Source organism: Meriones unguiculatus, chromosome 14 (genome assembly GCF_030254825.1).
Source record: "Meriones unguiculatus strain TT.TT164.6M chromosome 14, Bangor_MerUng_6.1, whole genome shotgun sequence".
Classification (NCBI taxonomy): Eukaryota; Metazoa; Chordata; class Mammalia; order Rodentia; family Muridae; genus Meriones; species Meriones unguiculatus.
The window spans coordinates 62,968,795-62,993,199 of NC_083361.1; the positions used below are offsets into that span (position 1 = coordinate 62,968,795).

Genomic DNA, 24,405 nt, shown 5'->3' on the forward strand with positions numbered 1-24,405 from the left:
TGTCCTGAGAGTCATGGTAACCCTTCATCACCCAGAGCAGGCACTTCCTGCAAAAGTTCCCCACAGTGGGTAGAAGCACTTTGCTTACTTTTTAAAACATAATTAATTTGTTTATTTTTATTCACTTTACATCTCTGTGGTAGCCCTGAGGAGAGCAAGGGCGAGAGAACAGTAGGACTGTAGACAAAAGAGAAACTGGGGGTAGGGTTATCTCTCTGACACGCTGGAGACTGAAGTCCGGGTAGGCTCCTGGGAGGATTGAGAAGTACTCAAGCAGAGACTCCTTGTAGCAGAGGCCATAGAGACTGAAGAGGACACCCACTAACTAAACTAGTCTCCTACCACTTTGCTTTTTAACTTTCCCAAAGAACAAGGCCACTCATCTGTTTGAGGTTTGGCTTCACTTCCTTCTAAAACCCTTAAGTCACTGCGAGCGAAAACTCCTCATCACAGGCATTCCTTATTCCTGGGATGAGAAGGATAGCCTTGCTGTTTTTGCCACATGTGAATAAGGTACTCTTTTAGGTGAAACTGGTTTGAGGCAAAGAAACTGTTAAAGGAAAGCCAGCTGTTCATAGAATTGCCTCCTTCGACAGGAAGACCTGGTTAGATACAGTTTAGTTTGCGAATACAGTAGTTCAGAGTCACACCTATCAGTGAGATTTGCCTCTAGTAACACAGGTAACCTGTGAGTACTTCCACAGTCAAAGCTCTTCTACAGAAGCCACTGCTCCAAACATCCTCCTCCTCATCAAGCAAACTCCCAAGTCTGCAGCTTAGTGTTACAACTATAGACAAAACGAATACATTAGATAAAACAGAATACTCAAATGCTCTTTCAGCCCCAGGGTTCAGTGACAACATATATGCATAGGACAGAAACGGAGATGTAAAAGCTTTTCGTCTGGGGAGGAGTGACAAAAAATACATTTGGTTTCTCAAATGCCCCAGAGTTCTGTCACCCCCGAAACAGAATTGACTCTGTAGAGGCCCCAGCCCAGCCCTTGCAAGTGATGGCATAACTAACTTTAATCAAGCAGAACTTCCCTTCACCTTAGCGTGTGGCAGCCTTGGGGGATTGTTGATGGGTACTCGGCGCCTGGCCCTCATTATCTCTAACCCAGGGCCAGGAATGAGGGATCCACGATAGCATCAGGATACACATGGCTCTATCTCTGGATGTGGTTATCCAACCGCTTTTGAAATCTTGTCCGATTCGATCTCCATCAAACGTGCTCACTAACACTTAAAATTTATGACATTTGATTCCAGTTTCAGGTCAATAGCCAAGTAATGATTTAACACTATCCACTCTGAGACATCTTTTTCCTGTTCAGACAAGGCAGGGCTGGAAGTGCACTGACTGAAACTCTAGTGCGGACCACCTGAGCACGGCAGGAGAAAGCAACAAAGTAGGGACTTGACAGTGCTGAGTCATTACAAACCGATTCCTTGGGTATAGTAGGCGTCCATGGGCCTTTTGAGCATCAATAATCCCCTTTCTAGAGGCAAATAAAACAGATCCATGTTGTACGCAGTGATCCACTCCCCGTGTAGGCGGGCGACCACGGTGGGGAATTAAGCTACAACTACACAAACTCACAGCTGCTCTCCAGGTACTAGAACTTTATCCCAACACTGAAAGATGGCTATTGGGATTTGGGTGGGACCAGTCCCCCTGAAGCTCGGCTTGGGGCCACACTCCAGCGCTTTTTTACTCTAAGCTGTTAAATTCCCCGGCAATTGGCGGATGGAGAAAGAGCCTGGGGAAAAAATGATGCATAACGATTTGTTCTCCGGGCGGATGAAACGGAGAGTAGAGGACGCAGGATGCTAACTGGCTTTTCCTCCCAAGTGCAGGTCACCTGAACCGCGATGCCTCCCAGTCTCTGAGGAGGCTCCCTGAACTCGCCATATGGCTCCGTTTTCAAGAGGAGGGAAGAAACAGTTTTGTGCCAACCTGCCCGCGGCAGGCAACCCCTTCCCCAACCCCTGCCCTGAGCGCGAGCTACTGCCGGCATCCACGGTCCCGCCCGCTCCGGGCTGGGGCCGGCAGCTCCCCCGGCGGCCGCCTCTGCACCAGTCGCCAACCTCCGCGGCGGGCCGAGGTCATGCCCGCCTGCCCCCCGGCGCCGGCGAGGCCCCCTCCCTGTGCCAGGCGGCAAGCCGGAGATGCGCCGGCAGGGAAGGGGGATCGGCGGCAGAGTTGGCACCCGGACTCACCAGGTAGGCGCCCACCGTGCCTTGCGCCAGCATCAAGGCGCACTCGGACACCAGGAAGATTTTGATGTTGGAGAAGCAGGACACCTTCTTTTTCTTCTTCTTGTTCCTCTGAGCCTCGTCCCCCTGCAGCTCGCCGCTCCGGCCGCCGCCCGACGAGCCGCCCGGCTTCTTTCCCTGCATCCTTCCCCCGCCGCCGCCGCCGCTTTCCCGCTCGCCTCGGGTGTCGTGGCCGTTGCCGGGCGGGGGTGCGCGCCGCGAGGCTGCGTGCTGTCCCCGCCCCGGGCCCGCAGCGGCCGCCCCCGTCCTGCCGCGGCCAGGGAGGTTGAAGGCTCCGCTCCTCGCCGCCGCCGCGCTCGCCCCCTTCCTCCTCCTCCTTCTCCTCCTCCCTCCGCCCTCCCTTCGCCGCCGCCTCCGGCTTGGGCTGTGCCAATCACAGGGACTCCTCGCGCCGCCCGCCGCCGCCTTGCCTTGCCTCTCTCGGACTCCGGCCGCTACCTTCCCCGGCTCTCTCTGGCCCGCCGGCCTCGCCTACCTTCCTTCACCCCTAGCGACCCAAACCGGGGCAGGGGGCCCGATTGCCGCCTCGAGCCCCGGGCTGTGCCTCTGCTGGCTGCGGGTGCGTCCCTGGGAGGCACGAAGGGATCTGCTGGGGCGCTGAGGGTTGGCTGATGGTCGAGGTCGGCGGGGTCTAGCTACTCCGAGAAATCGCAGAATCGGGGAGTCCTTGTTTTGGGGGGCGGGGGGGTACTGAGAGAGGAAGGTGCTACCCGGCCACTAGGAGGCGCTGTGGGATCCTGGGCGCCACGGCGGAAACTGGGTGGTACTGCGGCGAGCAACGGGGCGCCGAGATGGGAGTGCCCAGGCACCCTACTTGGGGTGCCAGTACCTAAAGCTTAGGAACCCGAGTGTAAGGCAGGAGAGGAGGAGCTGTTTCCATAGAGAGAGAGCCCCGAGTACTGGTGCTGTATTCGTCTTGGTTTGGAGATTTCTAAGGACAGTTGTTGCGCCCTGGGGCTCCGGAAGATGCCAGAAGTCGGAGCTGCCAAGGGCTTCTTGGTCGGGCAGCCTCTGCTTTTTCACTCGGTGGCTACTGGTCCTATCGAAATAGCCCATTCCCCGAAAATGGGAGAAAGAAACCGAAGCTCTGAGAAGGGAAGTTAGATCTTAAGGGAGTCTCGCTGACTGATGGTCTGCCCCCAGCCCGGGAGTGCAGGCGACTGCAGGTCACAAGGACCCCAGCAGAGGGCCTTGTTTAGTTCTCCAACTGCCTGCAGACGGAGTTCAGGAAGCAGTGAGGCACCCTCTCCTGACTAGGTGGCCCTCCCTCGTCCTGGCCTGAAGGTCTGCAAACAGCAGTGCCAAACTGTCATCCGTCCTCACCCGCAGCATCCCCTAGGACTTTGGTCCGCAAGGCACTTCTGATGGAATCCACCAGTTCCGTTAACAGCGTTTGGAAGCAAGGGGGAAAATGGACAGGAACAGAAAATACTTACAGTTGTCCACTTTAGGAACTGAGAGGCCAAACCCATTTGGAATTTTTTTTTTTCTTAGTAATCATATCAAAAAAGAGACTCACTTTTCCGAGGGCCTATATCCCAATGCCAAGGCTATCATTCAAAAGTGCATAGCAATTAGCATGGCCATAATATCTACTTTCTTCCAGAGAAATTGAGTAAGAATAGACGGTGGCACAGTGGGGGTGTGTTGTTTGCCTTACCATTTAAATATAAATTGCTTCATCCATCTGTCTTCCAGACATGACCTCACCTAGTCTTGGTGTGGTTTTCAATGTCCCCTTGTCTGGGGTACCCTCTGCCTAAATTACCCCCTGGCATCACTGGCTACACTGTTCTCCACAAGTGCTATTGTAATTGGAGTTGTTAGGGTCAAAGCCTGGGGCCCTAGCAGCCCTAAGAAGCTAGGCTCAGCCACCTGTCCTCAATTTGCCAATTAAAGGAGCAAATAATAGAAGCAGAGAAGGAAGATTATTCGATGTGGTTACATTGGGAAGAGGAACAGGAGACGGGTCCAGTGATCTCCCCTCACTCCAACTTCATCTTCCTTGTTCTGCATGAGCTTTACTTTAGAGTACAAAAAGATATGTATCACTAAGCAGTCCTGATCAAGATGCAGTCCTGTCTATCATTAACCCATCACCCTCTGCGCTCCACTCTCCTATGAGGTAGTCTGACAAGTTGCCAGCCTATTGTGAACTAACTTACTGGTATAGGCAAGTTCCTCCTGTTCTTCCCCCAGCATGAGACTGGTAGGGAGATTCTGATTCCTTCGGAACTATTAATTCAGTAGTCTGATTGTCTAGAGCTATTACACCATGGCTGAGATCCTTATTGCCTGGCTGCCTTTCCTCTACCACCTCTGGGCATGTTTAGCCAGCTTTCTTCAGGATCTTCAGCCTCTTGCCCTTGCTCCTTCTCATGACTCTGGCTGTACAGACTCCCTCCTCTCTAAGAAAGACCCTTGATGAGCTTGGCCTTCCCTGCCTCTGAATATGAGTTACAAGGCTGCAAGTTGAAAGGTCATTAGGAGTGCACCAAGCTCTAAGTACAGAGATGCACTTTACTGTAACCCTCAGCAATGGTCTAAACTAGAGGTTTCGATCAGCCTTGTTTATCGAGAAAAGAGAGATCTAAGAAGGGGAACCAGCCTGACAAGTGCTACTTGCTTACTGGGTAAAAGTTGGCAGAATCAACAAGGTGTCTGCTGTCACATCCTACAGTCTCATCAGGAAGGTGGGATTCACATCCTCTGCCTTAGAAGCAGAGATTCAGAGAGATAGATTCAGAGTAGAAAGCCCAGTGTCACATGGTGAAAGTAGGACAGGACTTGAATGCAAGCCCGGCTGTCTGCTCTAAACCACATTGCCTCATATAGACAGAGGGGAGGGCAACTTAACTTTAGATTTATAATATGAACTATCTTTAAATAAATTTAACATTGTTGGAGCTAGGGTTCTAGATTAAGACTGTCAAGTCTTCCTATAAATAACACAAACTGGCTATGAGTGCCACACTGCACCAGAAGACTTAAGCATCTATCAAGTCACCTGCAGGCTTAGCCAGTGTGAAAGAAGGCATTTTGAGCACTTAGTTCAGTACCCTTCCTCCTTTACTAGTCTTGATCAAAACTGTGGCTCTGGGGTGATGGAATAGGTCTGTGAGCAACAAGTGCTCCTCCATTTTGCCATTCCAGACACACAAAGAAAGAGGCAGAAAACTCATCACCATTGGGTCTGCACAGCATGCAAAAAGCTTATCAAGTAGTACTTGGATAGCTGGTACCTTCTCCAACCCACATATAGGAAGAAATGGGTCTACTGGGCCCTTTTCTCCAAAGACAGAGCAACAGGTGGTTTGTGGCATTCATCTCAATTGCCAGACATGGAGCCTGTACATTTCAGCAGGAATTGGTAGGAGTACCTAAAGAGAAATGAGATAGGAAGAAGCAAACTACAGGGCCTACCTTTCCTGAGGCCAGCATTACTCCTTCCAACCAGCTTTAGAAATAGTCCACAGTGACTTAGAGAGCAAGGAAAACAGACCCTACTGCCCACGGGGCATCTCCTCAACAAGATGGCCTTGATATTGCCATGGAGAAACAGGAAACATCCCAGGGCCCACCTGAAGTCCTTTCATTCTACCAGTCCCCCTAGTGGTGAGTAGTGGATTTAGGAATGGGTCAGTGGTCCGTCTCCACAGAGATCTTGCATTTATTTTTATTTTCAACCACTTTCCTGGGCTAGGTAACTCTTTAGAGTGATAAGAAAATATTGATAGTAAGGCCTCGGCTCTCAGATTCTTGTCTTGTTGGTTAGAGGCAGTATTCTGGATACTGCGAAGCTACATAATCTTGAAATCTGACCCAAGAAAGCCAGAAGATTTCCTGACATGAAAATAGTTCATGACCTTGAAGTCATAAACTACTGACATCTAAAGAGTAAATATGAGTGGTTAGGATTTAGAGAACTTGTCTCTTCCACTGTAGAAGAGAAGTGGGTTAAAACCATGTGTGCTCACACACACACACACAGACACGCACGCACACACAGTAACGAAATCTTCTGCTCTCACTGGGCTCTGACCAGATATCACAGCACGTGGCCTCAATGTAATTCAACACAATGAGAAACTGTTGTTCAAGCAATTCACACGAGACCTCTTTTGCCATCTCCCATCTTGTTCACAGGGAAATACAAAGTTTAAGAATAAATGCGTAGAATGATGCCTTGTTGTCATTGGAATAAAAAGTAAATGCATAGATTCCTACCCTGTAGAAGGCATTTATATTTTTTTAAAAAATCGTATATATATAATGTATATATATAATTACTAATTGCATACTATGTTCACCCAAGTATAGAACTGAAGTGAGGCCAACTTTAGCTTGAAAGTAATGCTTGTGCTGAAAGTAAAGATTGCTTCTTTTCCATATAGCCTTTCTCTTCCCCATACCACTTTCCAGTTTGCCTGGTCTATGTCTTTCTACCAATATCCTCTGTTAGATATCCATTATATTCTGAGATCATATTTTAAATTATATCTCTTAATTTAAATGCGTCCTGACTTGACAAAGAATAAAAAGGATAAACATCCATGTCGATCAATTTGCAAACATGCGAATCTGAAGTCTAGGTGGAAAAAAAAAGGATATGAGAGCATTAACTGAAGATAAGTAAGGTTTTTGAAATATGCTTTATTCATGACAGATTAGTTTTGAGGTGAAACAGAAGGAATAAAAAATATACTGTTATCTCTGTGCTTTCAGGATCTCCCCTCAGGGTCTCCTGATGCTTTGGAAGTAAATAGAATTTGTTTATCCAAATGGATTATTTGATTCTTAGTATAGAAAATGTATGTACATATGCATCGTGATTTAAGAAAAAAATCTGCCTAAAATCAGGTGGAAAGAAAACAATATTGGGTTTTATTTTAATGTGATATTTTTATTTGTTTCTGGTTTTGAAAACTGGTTAGAACAAAGGAACCATCTTCAAGGGACATGCTGGTTATTTTTATTCTGATGGAGTCATCACACTGGGGAAAGTACTTGGGCCACTAGTGACAGAGCTGGGCACATGGGGGGCAGAGTCCACTTGCTGTCTATCTTCTGTCTGACTGGTGTTTGGGCAGCACATCTGAACTTCGGAATGAACGCGAGGATGCTGAACGGCAGATCACAATAGTTGTCCTGATGTTTCTTTTCCAGTAGTTATTCAGATACCTGTGAGCATTCCAAAAGGCTGCAAGGACATAAAGGGATTGAGCATCAGGATGCTGAGTACAGCATGACAGATCGTGAGGTGGTTGCTATTAGCATAGAGACAAGGATGAGTACCTTTTCCCTTCACAGGAAGAAAGAAGATGCCTCTGTGTAGGGATTCAGGCTGGTTTCTCAACCAGAGAGCCGAAAGGATCCATCCTGCTCCATCCACACACCCTGCATTCTCATCTTCCTGGGTCTACTTGTACAGTTGTAGCTCCTAGTAATGCACTGTGGGATTGGGTGAAGGGAAAGGTTATTGTGTAGTGAGATGTCTAGGAAGATGTTCATACGGACAATGTGGACAGTATTGTAGTTGTTATGTAATGTCATATAGCAAGCCAAACTTAGTGGTTTAAAACACTTGGTCTGGGAAGCCTCAAATACCTGAGAGCAGGAAGAGCTGGAACTTTCTATTAGTTATTTTGCTTGCTGTCATGACCAAGTTCCTGACAGGAAGCAGCTTAAGGGGCTTACTCTGACTTACTGTTAAAGGTTCTATAGTATCTTGCATCAGAAGGGGTATGGCAGCTGGAACAGGCCATGGCTGCACACATTGCATCCATCATCAGGAAGCAGGGAGTGGACAGGAAATCTCAAAGCTTATCCACAGTGACACGCTTCCTCCAAGGAGACTCTACCTCCTAAAACTCCCAAACACTCCCATACAACACCTCCAGCTGGAGGCTCAAATGTTCAAAAGCATAACCCTGTGGGGGAACATTTCACATTCAAACTACATCAGCCTGCTTGGACAAATAACAGAAGGCAAATTTGAGCTTGATTTAAAAAAAAAAAAAGTCATAGTTTAAAACACTACACCACGTTTTAAGCAAAATTGCTAAATAAAAAATGCGAAGACATAATTGTGAAAATTTGTTTGCATATAAAAGATGCTTTTAAATATTCTATAAACACCCAGAGAAAATACAAATGCTACATAGGATAAAATGAGCTCAATGAGTTGACAATACGTCACAAGACTGGGTACCAAAAACACTTATGGGAAACAAACACTTATGACTAAAATGTCAATCTGTGAAGTCAGTACAAAGAGAAGCAATCTAATGAAAAAGACCCCCTTCTGTACTTTTATTGGAAAGCCAAAAAATCCACTCTGAGGGAACAATATATAAAAGACAAACACCTCATGGGTAGCAACAATACATTCAAAATGATTGTGACAGTTCCAGCTAAACATACCAAATTAAGTTCTGAAATGTTGAAAATAAAAGATGAGCTTTCTTGAGATTACTAGAAATAAACAGTTTATTTGTCCCTGACTTTAAGTGATGTTTAAAATAAAATGTGAGGAATGGACACTTTTAAGAAGAAAGGGAGGATTAGGATGGCTGTCCATTGGTAAAGCATTTACCTAGGCAAACAGAGCCTGGACTCCATCCCTAGGACCTCACAGCCTGGACTCCATCCCTAGGCTCACATATACCATGTGTGATGGTAGATACCTGTTATCCCAGCACTTGGGAGATGAGAGCAGGAGGATCAAAAATTATGGTCATTCTTTGCTGCGTAGTAAATTTGGGGTCAGGCTAAGCTACATGAAGCCTGTCTAAAGGAAGGAAAGTCCTTATCTTACCAAGAAGGGAGTTGAAGCTTTTGTATTGCTGCTGGGCTCAACAGCATGCACCTATAACTCTTTTGGGAATCAAAGACAGGAAGATGGCAAGTATGAGGCCGGTTTGGGCTACAGAGTAAGCTGCCATCTCAACAAACATTCCAGGCTTGGTAGCCACACATCTATCATCCTATCATTAGGGAAACAAAGGCTTCAAATTCAGTGCTAGTTTGCGTTAGAGAGTGGTTTCTGGGCCAGCCTACTTAGCAAGAACTTGTGTAGAACAATAAAAGTTATAGTATTAATGAAATAAAGTTATGGTATCTTCATGTTCAGGGCAGTGATAAAAACAATCTCAAATTCAGGGGCCAGAGAGAAGGTAAAGGTACATGCTGCCAATCATGGTGATCCGGTTATGATCCCCAGGACACACATAGTAGAAGGGCATAAAGAGCTCCCACAAATTGTCCTCTGACCTCCACATACCGTGGACTCACATGTACCCCTATGCAGGCAAGCTAAATAGATGTGATAATTTTTTAAATCTTAAATTCAAAGAACTAAAAGGACATGATGTACTTAGTATTGATGATTACTGTTGTCATTTTGATGGATTCTAGAATCATCAGGAGGTGATCTTCTGTGCATACCTGTTAGGGATTATCTTGATTATGTGAATTGATGTAGGAAGATCCATCTAAACAGTGAGGCGGACACCTTCCTTGGCAGGGGATGCTGGCTTGAATAAGATGGAGAAGGGAAGCTGATCCCTAGCTTGCATCCTCCCCTCTTGCTTTCTGGATTGTGATGCAATGTGACAAGCTGCTGCCTGGAGCTGGTACTGCCTTGACCTCCTACCCCTTCCCACTCAAGTTGCATTTTTCTTTTTTCCTTTCTCTTTCTTTCCTTTTATTATTATTATTATTATTATTATTATGGTTTGATTTGGTTTTGGCTTTGGTTGTTACTGCAGACAGGGTTTCTCTGGGTAACCCTGGCTGTCCTGTAACTCACTTCATAGACCAGGCTGGCCTCAAACTAAAAGGTCTACCTGCCTCTGCTTCCCAAGTATGGGGATTAAAGGCCTGCACCGCCACCACCAAGCTCAGGTTGCTTTTCTTCAGATTGAATTTTAATTGCATTTCTTTATTTCTTTTCCTCCCTCCAAACCCACTTTCCTTCAAATTCATGGCCCATTTTTTCATCAATTGTTATTTGGGGGTATCTTATCACAGCAATGGGAAAAGACACCAAGGCACTTACAAAAACAGAGAAAATAAAAACAAAGGAAAATGAAACAGCAGTGTGGGCTTCTGAGTCAGAGATGCCTCGTGTAGAAAATCCTATTACCGGCTCTCAGTAGCTTTGGTCTGGGCACTTTACTGGTACTTAGGACCTGAAAAAGTAAGACCAAGACTGGAAAAGTAGAAAAGAAATATACGTGGGAGAATTTTATAAAATGTTAGAACGTTATTTAGGATATATAACTCTGAGAAGCTGAAGCAAATGCATGTTTTCGTGGCAAATCTCACCTGGCCCTAGAGAGAGGTCATGAACAGAGCATCCACACACGAGTTTATGTACACTTGTCTCGGCACTGGGGGTTACAGGTGTGCTGCCATACCTGGGCTCTAGGGACCTGAACTTTGGTCTTCATGCTAGTAAGGCAAGAACTTTGCTCAGTGACCCATCTCTCCAGGCCATGAGTTATAATTTGAAAACATTAAAAACAATCTTTTGAGAAAGGAAAATTGGAACTGTTAATTAATAGGCATGTCCTCCTCTATATTAAAGCAGCGGCAGCAGCAGCAAATGAAATCGAATACCACTAGCTCAGTAGCTGGCCAGCCGAGTGACAGCACAGAGCAACCACTCTGACCCAGACTCTAATATCTATCCCGGATTAATAAAAGAAACACAGAAGGAAATGTTATTCATCAAACAACTGGGGAAAATTGATGAGCTCAAACTATGGTCTCTCCATGATCACAGCCTCAAACCAAAACAATAAAAACAGATGGATTAAAGAACCACACATAGACAAACTATTTTTAAAAATTAATGGCTCTCTGGTGAAGAAAAGACATTCTTTAAAAAAAAAAAAAAAAAGCATGTAAGTAATTACCAAGGAAACGCTAGACAGATTTTATCCCAACACCATTAAAACTGCTAAATGCTCTACCTCAGGAAATGTGACTCGAAACAATCAAATGACAAATTGGGAAAAGTTGTTGAAGCAGCAAGGCAGACGGAGGGTATCATTAAATGAGCACAGAACATACTCTTTCAAATCGGTAAATAAAATCCTAATACTGCAAGGAGATACAGACAAGATCCACTCAGAACATGCAAACTCCAGTAAACAAGAAAATGTTCTCACAACTAATCAAATGGGTATGAGATGTATTTTGTTCACCCACTCGTGTGGTAAAAAACTTTACATTTATTGATGAGAGAGAGAGAGAGAGAGAGAGAGAGAGTGTGTGTGTGTGTGTGTGTGTGTGTCTATGCATGTATGTTGTGTGTGGGCCTGTGTACCTATGTCACTCACATGTAACAGAAGTCAACAGCTTGCAGGAATCAGTTCTCTTCTTTCACCATACGAGTTCAATGGATCAAATTTAGGCTTGGCAGTGAGTGCCAGTTGAGCCACTGTCCTGGCTGACTTACTTAAGAGAATGTTCTGTGACAGTCTTGTGCAAAAAGCTGCCTCACCATTTGCTACCCCCCACCCCCAGTGTGAACTAACACAAATTCTGTGCAAAGTAATCAGCTACCATCTACCTGGGTCCTCAAATTACTCCCTTCCTTTTCTCCCTGCCCCCAACTCCCTGCTGATGCATCTAGTTAGGAAAGTAATTGGAGACACAAGTACAAAAGATAACTACTATGTTTTACTGTACAATGTTTATCGAGTGGTTTTTATAACACGGAGAAATTGGAGGAGTCTACCTCTTACAAGACTAGCAAACTTTGATTTCTTTTCTGTTCCTTTGTGTTCTTCCAGCTAGGTACCTACCCTGCCTTTTTCTTTTGACACAGTATTTCACTAAGATGCCCAAGCTGACCTTAAATTCACTCTGTAGCCCAGCATGCCTTAGGAAAGCAATCCCCTGCCTCAACATCCGAAGTAGTTGAGATTACAGGTAAGTCATATCAAGCCTGGAAAACTTACATTTTTAAACAAATTAAATTCTCAACTTTAAAAAAAATACTTTAAAAAGAAAGGTATGATTGGGTAAATGTTCTTCATAAGGTGGGTTACAAAAGGATTCCAAACTGTAGCACTGCTCTATTATAACACACACACTTGAGATTATGGGTTCTAGAATCAGGCAGGCTGTTTGAATTTGAATCACAATCTGCCACATGCTGGGTTTTGGCTATTGATAAATAACTTATACAGGCCTCAGTTTACCCACCTTGAGGATGGGAGTAATGGCCACAGTTGGGTCAGCACGCTAGAAAGATCAAAGCATTTAGTGTTAAATATCTTCTACAAACCTAGCCTATAAGTGGAAGATTTTACATCCAAACATTTAAAAATTAGCATGTTTCGGGAGTATACTTTTTAAACATCTTCATTCTTTAAAGTATATAGTACACATTTAATCATATATGGGCTGAGTTGTCCTGGTTAATGGGTAGCCTTTGAGAACGCTACATCCCTCTTGGCCCCACCCAGTAGGATAAAAGTGAAAATGGAACAGCTGTCTGCTTGCTGTCTTAGAGTTCAGATCTGACCCTACTGAGCTCTCTACCTTCTAGCCTATGGCTTCCACATCCTTATCCAAAGCCCTCTTCATAAATGGGAAGATTATAAGGCCCCAAGATGGTGCCCGCTCAACCTGTTGAAGGAAAATAAATGAGCTCAGACCACTGCATATCTTGGACATTTTCAGGTCTCCTAAATGAAGAGCCCTGCAAGCCTGAGATAGCAGCCCAGGGGATCACTTTCCAAAACTGTGTGAAGCCAGCATCTACAGAAAGAAAACAGACTCAGTGAGATAAGCTGGAGGGCTGTGTGGAGGGGCAGAGCACCGGTTCTCCCCAAGAGCTATTGAGAATTTCTGGAGATGGGATTTTTCTTCATACTCTTATAATTCAAATGGGAGTGTCAGTGAGGAAGAGTAACACAGAGCGGCAAAAAGCTGCTGCCAGAAGAAGCACAGACGAAGGGAAGAAGGAGGGTCTCCAGATGGAGCCCAAATACAGAAAGACACTAGTTGTGAGCAAAGCCAAGCCCTTGAAAGAGACAAAGCCAACATGCCATCATCCTGAACAATTACTCTTCTGGGTCGCAAAATGCATATGCATTCCAGGTGGGCAACAGCCTATCATGTGGCCTGAGAGTTGAACTTGGATATGTTTGCTCCTTGGGACCAGAGTGAGGTAGGTAACAAAGATCGAGTGTGAGGCTCTTCAGATGGTAGCTTCCTGAAAAGACAAGTAGGAAAGCTAATTTAATCCAGGGCTAGAACTACGAAAGCCTGAAGTTAAAGCTGCAGTCATTTGTTACATCCCTATATTAAAAAGTCTAGTGGTCAACAGGATGCACAAAAACAGTAAGGTATAGTAGCTTAAAGATGATAATAGTGATAATATTGTTAGAATATGGTAATGAGTAGCCTTGGGAGCAGTTTTCTGAATCTAACAGCAGTAGTTCTTTGTTGTCTGTCTGTCTTTATGGCTCTTCTCTCCTTCTCTCTCATCTTACTTTCTCTCTGGAATACCCAGGCACTACAGACATCAGAGATACCAAAAAGGTGCCTAAAGGACAAATAAGCCAGCATAGAGGTTTTTTACTAGCCAGGCTACAATTTGAGCATCATAAAGGACATGATAATTGTGGTTAATTGAAATATGATGAGTTTGTGGAAGGCCATAATTTCATAATGATATTCAGAAAGAAACTTAATTTGAACTATACTATAGATAATTAGGATGAACACAGAAGTTTAGCTATAAAGGGATATGTTTAATCTTTTATTAATTTTAATGAGAAGTGGTTAATATAAATTGGTGTTTCATTTCTTCTATTAACTCTGCTTGATTTTTAAAAAACTAGTGAAGCTCATTTCTATCTGCTTAAATACAAAAAGAAAAATATCAGGAAATAGTGAGTTAGGCAAATTGCCTTGGGAAGACATACAGAATCTCTAGAAACCCCAGGAGAGGCAAACACGCACTCATGGACACACACAAAGTCAGACAAAGGTTCAAAACAGAATTCTAAGAGGAGAAATTTGTCAAATGTTTTATTTATTTTTATTAACTTTTATTAATTACACTTTATTCACTTTGTATCCCTCCATAAACCTCTCCCTCCTCCCCTCCTAATCCTTCCTTCCCTCCCCCTTCTTCACACATGCCCTTCCCCAAGTCCACTGATAGGGGAGGTCCCCCACCCCTTCCTTCTGATCTTAGTCTATCAGATCTCATCAGGAGTGGCTGCATTGTCATCTTCTGTAGCCTGGTAAGGCTGCTCCTCCCTCAGGAGGAGGTGATCAAAGAGCAGGCCAATCAGTTTATGTCAGAGACAGTCCCTCTTCCCATTACTATGTAACCCACTTGGACACTGAGCTGCCATGGGCTTTATCTGTGCAGGGGTTCTAGGTTATCTCCATGCCTGGTACTTGGTTGGAGTATGAGTCTCTGGAAAGACCCCTGTGTTCAAATTTTCTGGTTCTGTTCTTTTGGAGTTCCTGTCCTCTCCAGATCTTACTCTTTCCCACTTCTTACATAAGATTCCCTGCACTCTGCCCAACAGTTGGCTATAAGTCTCAGCATCTGCTTTGACAGTCTGCAGGGCAAAGCCTTTCAGAGGCCCTCTGTGGCAGGTTCCTAACTTGTTTCCTGTTTTCTTCTTCTTCTGATGCCCATCCTCTTTACCTTTCAGGATGGGGATTGAGCATTGTAGTCAGGGTCCTCCCTCTTGATTAGTTTCTTTAAGTAGATGTACAGATTTTAGTCGGTTTATCCTATGTTCTATTTCTATATGAGTGAGTATATACCATGTGTGTCTTTCTGCTTCTGGGACAGCTCACTGAGGATGATCCTTTCCAGTTCCCACCTTTCACCTGCAAATTTCATGATTTCCTTATTTTTCATTGCTGAGTCAAATGTTTTAAAGAAAGGACTCCTGGCACTACCTCAGTTCAACACGAGACCATAGTTGGTCCTGCCATTGTGTGATTTTTTTTTTTTTTTTAGGGAAAACAGGAACAAACCTCTTCTTGTCCTAGTTAAGACACAAGTGACAGACTGAAGACACAAGTCAATCCAAGTGTATACAGCATGGTAAGCCAATTACTTTATTGGGGTTACTCCTAGAATCATAGTGAATGGTTATGTAATAAGGAGCGTGGTGACATAAGAGTCTTTGTTACTAGTGAACTCATACTAGCATGGGCTGAAAGTGGCACCTAGAGTTCCCCACACACCATGTCAGCAACTACACCAAAGAGGCTTCTCTTTGCTATAACTGCTTGTTGTTCAGATCGCCTTATGAAGACTGCTCTGATTCTGATGACCTTCTTAGAAGTTTTGTGAGCCTCTGTTGTTTCTAGTCTGTGAACAAATACTTCAATTCAAAGAAAACAGCTACCTAAATTCTCATGAAATACAATGAACACCATTCAACAATATTTTGTTTTTGTTTGTTTGTTTTGAGGGGATGGGTGGGAAAGAATGTTTTGTTTTAGCTTATAGCTTATGGGAACTCAAGCAAGGAAGGAACCTGGAAGCAGGAAATAGAGTAGAAAACACAGAGGAGTGTTGCTCATTGGCTTGTTCTCCACTGTTTACTTAGTTTGGTTTCTTTATTTTTTTCTTTTATTGAAAATAGATACTTTTCTCATACAATACATATTTCATATAGATTCCCCTTCCTCTACTTCTCCCAGTTCCTCCTCACTCCTGTTACCTCTCCATCCACTCCCTTTCTGTCTCTCATTAGAAAAGAACAAGGTTCTAAGAGATAAAAACCAAACATGACAAAATAAAATATAATAAGATGAAGCAACAACTATCATATTGAATTTGGTCATGGCAATACAACAGAAGGAAAAGAGTCCCAAGAGCAGGCAAAAGAGAGAGAGACCTACTTGTTTTCATAGTCAAGAATTATAAAAATACTAAGCTAAAGGCTATAATATCTACACAGAAGACCTGGTGAAGAACAATGCAGGCCCTGTGCTTGTTGACTAAGTCTCTGTGAGCTCATACACACCTTGCTTAGTTGATTCAGAGGCTGCATTATTCTGGTGTCCTCTATCCCCTGTGGCTATTAAGATGGGGTGCAGCCTTACCAGGCTACAGAGAAAGACAATGCAGCCAGCCCTGATGAGACCTGATAGGCTAGAGTCGATGGAAGAGAAGGAGGACCTCCCCTATCAGTGGACTTGGGGAGGGGCATGGGAGGAGAAGATGGAGGAAGGATAGGATTGGGAGGGGACAAGGAAGGGGGCTACAGCTGGGACACAAAATGAATAAATTGTAATTAATAAAAAATAGATTAAATTAATAAAAAACCTAAAAATTTCTGTGTCTTCTGTAGGATTCCCTGAGCTCTGAGGAATTTACTGATGCCTCCAATTTCGATTCTCTTTCCAGATAATGTCTGGTTGTGCATCTGTTTTCATTTGCTGCCAGTGGAAGCCTCTCTCATGTTGACTGGATAAGACACTGATCTATGAGTATAGCAAAATATCATTAGGAGTCATTTTATTGATTTTTTAAACCAGTTATATTGGTTTTACTCTAGGTCCCTGGGCTATTTAGTCTCTGCTTCTTGGTACCTGAGCAGTACTGGGTATGGGTTCCTTCTCATAGTGTGGGCCTTAAGTCAAATCAGACATTGGTTGGCTACTCCTACAATTTCTGTGCCACCATTACCCTAAAATATTTTGCAGGCAGGACAGATTGTTGGTTAAAAGCTTGGTTGGTGTTCTCGTTGCTCTTTTGGTAGAGTACCTTCCCATACCAAATTGTATAGAAGATATGAGTGTAGGCTTCCTGTAGGAACCAGATTGGCTTCTTAATATTCAATGAGTTGTGTGGGTGTTACCTTCAGCAATGCTGTCAGTTTTGGAGAGTGACCCACTGTCTTACCAACAGCCTTTGTTGTTTGGGGATTTCCATGTGTTCCCTTGGCCACTAGCTCAGTTGAATGCAACCCAATCCTGCCATGGAAGTCTTCCCACTATACATTTAAAATAATTCCAATAATTCAGACAGTTATGCTGTGTCATGCTGGCCAAGAAAAAAATGACATTTCATGGGAGAGTTCTAGATTATTCCAAACCAAAATAATGCACATAGAAAGGACTTAAATATTTTTCAATTAACATATAAATATCAAGATTACCTTAAAAAGAAACTTCCAGCCTGGTTTGTGTCTTGGGATAAGTTCCACAGGCACATACCCTAATCAGGAGGTCAACAAAACCCTATGATCTTGGCTGTTTCTTTTTGTCTTGGAGCAGATAAGAAAACTTTAACTGAGACAGAGAAATGGCACAGTGGGTAAAGGCACATACTGTTCTTACAGAGGAACCGAGCTCAGTTATAAGAACCCACATAGAGCAGCTTACAACTGCCTATTACTCTACTTCTAGAAGGTTCCAATTCCTCTAGCCTTTGAAGGCATACTGCCTAAACACACACACACACACACACACACACACACACACACACACACCAGTAAAAATGAACCTTAAGGAAATGTAGGTAGAATTTAAAAAATAGGGAGAAAGATAAGATGTTTGACATTTGACATTTTAGGAAGGTATTTAGGTGTAAATAGAGTGATAGTTTATATGACCATTACATTTGTAAGTATTCTAATTGATTGTTTTGTATGTTTAGAGTGCTTTAAGGAATGCCAAGAAAAACCCAACAAATTTTCCCTTAAAACAAATGGCACATGTTGAATTTTTTTATGAGCCTTTCCAGGTTCGTTTCTGTTACAAATTGGAGAGTAAATGTCAGGATGAAGTGGGTTATAAATTAATATAAAAAAGTGAGGCAAAAAAAAGGAAAAGAAATGAGGCAGTTATCAAGTTATCATGGGAGAAAATTGTAAAAGAGTGCTAATAAACTGAGGAATCAAGACTAATATTTTAAGGCAATCCTTTAAAAAGGCAAAACCAATGCAAAAGAGTCTATGGTGAACAAAATAGTGTTGTTTTCAATGCAAGATGGAAACTAAGGTACCTATAATGGGTTGTTTTAAGGAATTAGTTTATACAAGAAATAGGAGAGGTTGTGTGAAGAAAAGAAACTACAAGCCCATGAAGGCAAGTTGTCTTGCTTGCTTGCTTGCTGTAGAGTCTAAAGAACCTTTAATCCAACTATCCTAGTTAGCGTGAGCCTTTGAGTTAACACAGCCTAGAGTTACATAGGGGAGTCTCAATTTGTGTTAGGAATTGCTCAGATTGGATTGTGGTCATATCTGTAGGGATGTTTCCTTGATAACTGATCTAAGAAGGCCCAGACAACTGTGAGTGGTACCATCTTTAGGCAGGGCATCCTACTACTGTAGAAGCTTCTTAAAATATATATGAAATAAATGAAAATGGAGTCACCAAATAACAGGGGGAGATAACATCCCAACTAGACATCTTTTGCCAACAAGTGAAATATCCAATGCCAGAAATGGGTTAATTCATTGGCCAAAGGGGACCCATGGAAACTTCCAAATAACTCAGGCTATTGCCAAATGTTTCAGTTGCTTTTTCACAAGCTAATGGTAAGGCCTTATTACTGAAGGGAACATTTACATAACTCATTGAACATGGAGAAGTCGAGCTGGCACCTAACTAGAGACTTCGCCCCTACTGACTAGTGTTCATGATACTGGAAGGTGCTCACATGCTGCTACAGGAGAAAGGCAACCACCAGCCCTGCCGCAAACCCTGGAATCTATCATGGTGGTCTGGCTGCATGATATACTGGTGCAATAGTGGCACAGATGTTGTGGTAGTAACCCACCACTCTCTGATGATTTTAAAGCCACCCCATGAAATCAGACATACGACTGACACTGCTTATATGACCAGGAACCTGAGACTAGATAGGTCGTGGGTCTAGAAGACAACCAAATACTTCCATTCTATGAAAGAAGTAATAGAAATAAAATGACTCCTAACAGCATTCTGCTATGCTTATAGGTCAGTGCTCTGCTCAACCGTAATTAGGTAAGCTTCCTCTTGCAATAGATTGGAACTAACACAGATACCTACAACCAAATAGTGTGCAGAGAGTGAGAAGCTTTAGAACACCTTTTCCTAAATTGGATATCTTCATCAAATACCTCCTATCAGGGCTCAGGGAAGTATGCAGAAGAGGAGACAGAAAGATTTGACACCAAGGAAACTGTCTTCTATACATAACAGGACCACTGCAATATGATCTCATAATGAGTACAGTAATGCACCAGGCCTGCACAGGTTCAAGTCAGATTGGGGAGGAAGGGGGGTTCTGAGACAGGGAAATGGACATGAGCTCCTATCCCTAATCAAGAAGCTATGTGCAATTGACATCTGCTTACAAAGAAAAACATTGTCTTCTCCAATAGAGTCTCAATGAGTGATACTTAAGGGCAGGTATTGGCCATGCCTAGCAGTAAATGGCCAATGCTATTTTTGTAGACAATTTGTCTTTTGCTTGTATATTATGGCTTATGATTTTATGTTATGGTTTTGGGGTTTGTTTGTTTTTTCTGTGTGTATATATACTGTCTCTCTCTCTCTGTGTTTCTCTTTGTTTTTATTTTGTTTGTTTGCTAGAGAAAGGGGAGAGAGGGGAGAGAAAGAAGCATAGAGTTGGGATGGTAGGAAGGTGGAGAGGATCTAGAAATAGTTGAAGGAATGTAGACCAAGATCAGAATATTCTGCATGAAAAAAAAATTTCCTTCAATAAGAAAAGAACTATTTAAAAAGAGAGAGAGAGAGAGCTGTCTGAGACTAGAGAACCAGCCTCCGGGCACTGTTGCCATGTGGTTTCTGCTTCAGCTCTTGCCTGAGTGCCTGTCCTGACTTCCCTCGATGATAGATTGTGACCTGGGAGTTGTAAGATTAATCCCTTTCTTTCCCTAAGTTGCTTTTGGTCGTGGTATTTATCATAGCAATAGAAAGCAAACTAAACACTAACATATCTGGCCCTGTCCTTAGCGGGGAGGTGGAAAAGTTTGGGCATTCTGGTTGCAGATTCAAGCAAATGGGGTCTTTTTGTGTGCAAGGTACCTGAGTAGAAGACTGATATAAATATATATTTTTTCCTGACCAGAGACACAATGTGATTAGCCATTTCATGCTCCCACAATCATGCCACGGCCCTCGAACCACATCCTTTCTTCATTTCTTCCTTCTTCCCTCTCTCCCTTCTTTTCTTCTTTCCTCTCTTCCTTCCTTGCTTGCTTTATTTCTGTTTGGAGGGGAGAGATTGGTTTATTTCATTGCTATTCTATCATTGTGAGGAAATCGAGGCAGGAACTTCAAATAGCTGGTCACATCACATCGACAATCAAAAGCAGAAGGAAACAAAAGCATGCATGCTTGCTTTCTCAATTTCTTGACTATTTTTCCTTTTTTTTTTTAAGGGAAAATAGAGTATCTTTTATGAATTCTTGGACAGCTTCATACATATAAACAGTATATCTTGATCATATACTCTACCAACTCCCCTCCTTTACCTTTCAGGCACCCTAATCATGTCCCCTTCCCACCTTTATGTCCATTTAGATTTTTTGTGGGTTTGTCTTTTAAAGAATCAGCTGAATCCAACTAGTGTTGCCTGTTAGGTTGAAGACGAATCTTGTTGCCTTGATGATATTTGTGTCTTCTGCAGGTAACCATTGCTGCAGTGAGTTCCTGAGTGCAAGGCCGTGTCATGTCAGAAGACAGAACTTCACAGCATGCCTCCCCATCCTCAGCCTCTTATATTCTTTCCATCCCTTCTTCTGTGATGTTTCCTGAGCCTCATGGGGAAGGGGGAATGGATATGGATGTTCCATTTAGAGAAAAATGCTGAAAAGTCACTTACTCTGACCAGATATTTGCCTCAGCATCAGCTGCTGACCATTACAGAGAGAAGCCTCTCTGGCCAAAAATGTGGGCAGGGCTAATCTATAAGCCCTGCCTTTCTTAAGTTTTTTTTTTCAAATTCTTTGTCATAGTGATGAAAACTAACTGATGCAGATGCGTATCAAAGCAGTGAACTTTGAGAATCACTGCCTGACACCTCCCCAAGTCCTCCTTCTAAACTGCTCCACAGCATTTATAGGCAGGTGGTAAAGAAAGCAAAAAGTAGTGAAGGAGAAAGGGAATAACACATCTTCGACTTTGGATAATAGGCAGGCAAGATCAGGTTTCTCTGCCAAGAATCCTGTGCCTCCAACTTTTTACACATTAAACCTAGTCAGTTATCTGGTATTTGTTGTCATGTTCTGCATTGTCCTAGCCTTGGGTCCCCCAGAGCCTGAGAATGCAGTAGCAGGGATTTCTTACCTGCTTTCATCTTTCTTTGAAATCTGGGCCAGCACTCTAGAAAGAAACAGGCCTTGCATGCTGAAGTCTTTTGTACCCAGACTTCAAAGTTTAACACTGGAATGAAAGTCTTTTTCTACATAAGCCTATGGATTTTTCCCAGGAGAAAGGGAGAGATTTAAGTTCAACCACATTTGGGGAATGATCTTCGTGTGACACAGCTTTGCTGACTTCTCTCTGGAAGAGCATGAGAACTGTAATAGCTGAGCACGAATGCTGGATTTGAACTTGCTGGAAGTGCAGCAAGCTGCTCCACAAACAAGAAGCTAACAGGAGACATTGAGGTTTATTTCCTGGCCTCTTTTTGTTTCAAACCAAAATATAAGTATTTGAGCTAAGAAATAGCCATTTTGTTATACCAAACTTCCAGGAGGCTGGATGATGCCTTCTGACACTAACTAAGGTTGGATCTTGCCCATTCTGTTCACCAGGCTATATACAGTCTTTACCAAACATCCTCATAGAGCCACCTGGGGAAGCCAAATACTCCATTTAAACAGAAGCTACCAAAGGTTTCCTTTTTACTGTAAGAGAAATGGGATTGGAGTCTACTGAAACATTGGATGCAAAATGCATCACCAACTACTGGAGTGTTCCTTAATTCAGTCAATTTTTGCCACCCCAAATCAACCAACCCAAGTATGTCTGTCCATTTTATGTTGCTGCAAACAAGAGCTTCACACTGGATAACTTAGAGGAAAAGATGTTTATTTTCTCTTACATCTAGAGGTTTGTACAATCTAAGCTCAAGGTACTGTCAGGTTGTCTAGTGAGGATGACACTCTCCTTCCAAGATGGCACCATAGCCATCCTCCGTAAGGGAGGAGTCCTCCATCTACACATGGCAGAAGAGCAAGTGAATGCGAATGCTGCACAGCTTCCCTTTTTAAGCCTTTATTCCCATTCATAAAAGTGGAACCCAAGAACTTAATAGCCTCATAAGGCCACATTCTTAAGACAGTGATGGTGGAACACCTGAGTTTTGGAGGCCACACACTCAAACCATGAAACAAATATAAATGTTAACACAGGAAGGAAGAAGAGTAGATGTAGCATAAAGCAGTTGGGCTGATGATTTGTTGAAGGAATGAGTGAGTGAGTGGGTAAATAAGAGAACCAACAGTTGATGGCTCTGCCACCCACGGCCTTATCTCAAAGCCAAAGGATCATCTCTGAGTAAAATCCTCATGGCAGCATTAGTTAGGGACGGAAGTTGGAGAGGCTTATTTTTTTCTAGGGTATAGTTATTTACCTAGAGTCCAGATGAAAGGAAATTAAGGTAGTCCTCCTATCTTTCCACCCAGTGTTGAATATAGGTGCAGTGAAGGAACAACCCAAACTCTGTTCCTGATGGTAACTTGTCCTATTTTTATTTGAGGATGGCAGACAATTGGCAAACACGGAACATTCTCTAATTTTCTTTAACCCTTTAACCATTCCCCTGGTCCTAGGGAACACACACACAAACACACACACACACCCTGATGTCTCACCACCCAGCACAAACGGAACAAGAAAAGACTGAGCATATGTTCAGAAATCCATGTGTCCTCATCGTTTTGGATGGCAAAAGCTTGGTTGAGAAGAATGGCTTTCGTTTCATCTCAGCTGCATGAGCTCTCCTATAACTCAACAATTGTGCGACAGAGTGGAGCGGACAGCTCTTCATTGTACCGTTTTATTGTGTAACTCTTAAAGCAGAGCTGCGGAAATACAAGAAAAGGTTCTCTTGTTCCTTGGTTTCATAATGAACTGGAATATCGTCTTTACGATGCCCTGGGTTTTGCTGGTTGTAGACTCACACTGTGAAAAAAATGTGTGTGCTTCTTTTGCCATCACATATTTGAAGTCACAGAAAACAACACATCTGTAGAATATCTGGGTGGGCACTGACTTGTGCTCATATGAAAGAGGATTGCTGGACTGGTGCCTGCCACACACCAGCTTGTAGGAGCCTGTTTCTAATCATACTTCTCCAATGCCATGTTTCGCAATTCAGCCGAGTTCTGACATCCGAAATTAACCAACCCAAGTATCTACCCATGAACGTTTCTGTAACAAAATACTTAAAACTAGATAACTTAAAAGAACAGAATTTTATTTTTCCTTAGTTCTAGAGGCTGTGCAGTCCAAGATCCAGGTATGGTCAGGTTGTCTAGTGAGGACTATGCTCTCCTTCCATGATGGCATGAATAAAAATGACATGGCTTCTAGTGTGGGGCCTTCACCTTCACTGTTGTTGCCCAGCCTCTCCTACATAGTTGGTGCTGAGTATGGAATTCTGATGAGATTCTGTCTTCGCTGTGACTGTCCTCTCAATAAAAGATCATGACACTTTGGCATCCTTGCAGCTCTATCAGTTATTTTTATGTAGTAATGGAGATGGCCACTGATAGTAGATAAAGGGTAAGGCAGCAAGTCTGAGCAAAATGGAACATGATGGGAAGGAGCAGGTATCTGTTACATAAGAAGTTCCGTGCTCTTGATCAAGGTGGAAACAAAGAGCTGAGGTCAAGGCAAATTGTCTGCAAGAAATGAGGTAGAGTTGCGTGAAATAGGCCCAAATAAAGCCTGATGCCTTGAGTCAATTGGAAGACAATTGATGGGCAATCAGAAGCCAAGGAATTCTTCACATACAGAAAGCAAAACACAAAGAAGAATGCAAGGAGCCAGTGTGATGGAAGCAGCATGTTGGCTGCTGCTGCTGCAGTACCAGGAAACTTCCGATTCATTCTGCCCAGTCCTGCATTGGTCAGGGCACAGATTTTTCCCCTGAAAAAA

The 24,405-nt window shown here is 43.3% G+C and overlaps 1 protein-coding gene and 1 long non-coding RNA gene across 6 annotated transcripts in view; one reads left to right on the forward strand and one right to left on the reverse strand.

The window, feature by feature from the left end:
- The window catches only part of Slco3a1 (solute carrier organic anion transporter family member 3A1), a 284,954-nt gene extending 282,061 nt beyond the window's left edge, over positions 1–2,893 (reverse strand). The window contains exon 1 of one of the 5 annotated variants that reach the window (XM_060367352.1): positions 2,224–2,892. In XM_060367352.1, coding sequence (XP_060223335.1) covers positions 2,224–2,403 — 180 coding nt within the window. In that variant the 5' untranslated portion in view covers positions 2,404–2,892. Of the gene's footprint in view, positions 1–2,223 lie in introns of all 5 variants that reach the window. The other 4 variants (XM_060367354.1, XM_060367353.1, XM_060367351.1 and 1 more) reach the window with 4 other exon arrangements.
- On the forward strand, positions 1,800–23,960 carry LOC132647236 (uncharacterized). Its single transcript, XR_009585584.1, has 3 exons — positions 1,800–2,226; positions 15,290–15,376; positions 20,927–23,960. It is a non-coding gene; the product is annotated as an uncharacterized LOC132647236 (long non-coding RNA).
- Positions 23,961–24,405: the final 445 nt, after the last annotated feature.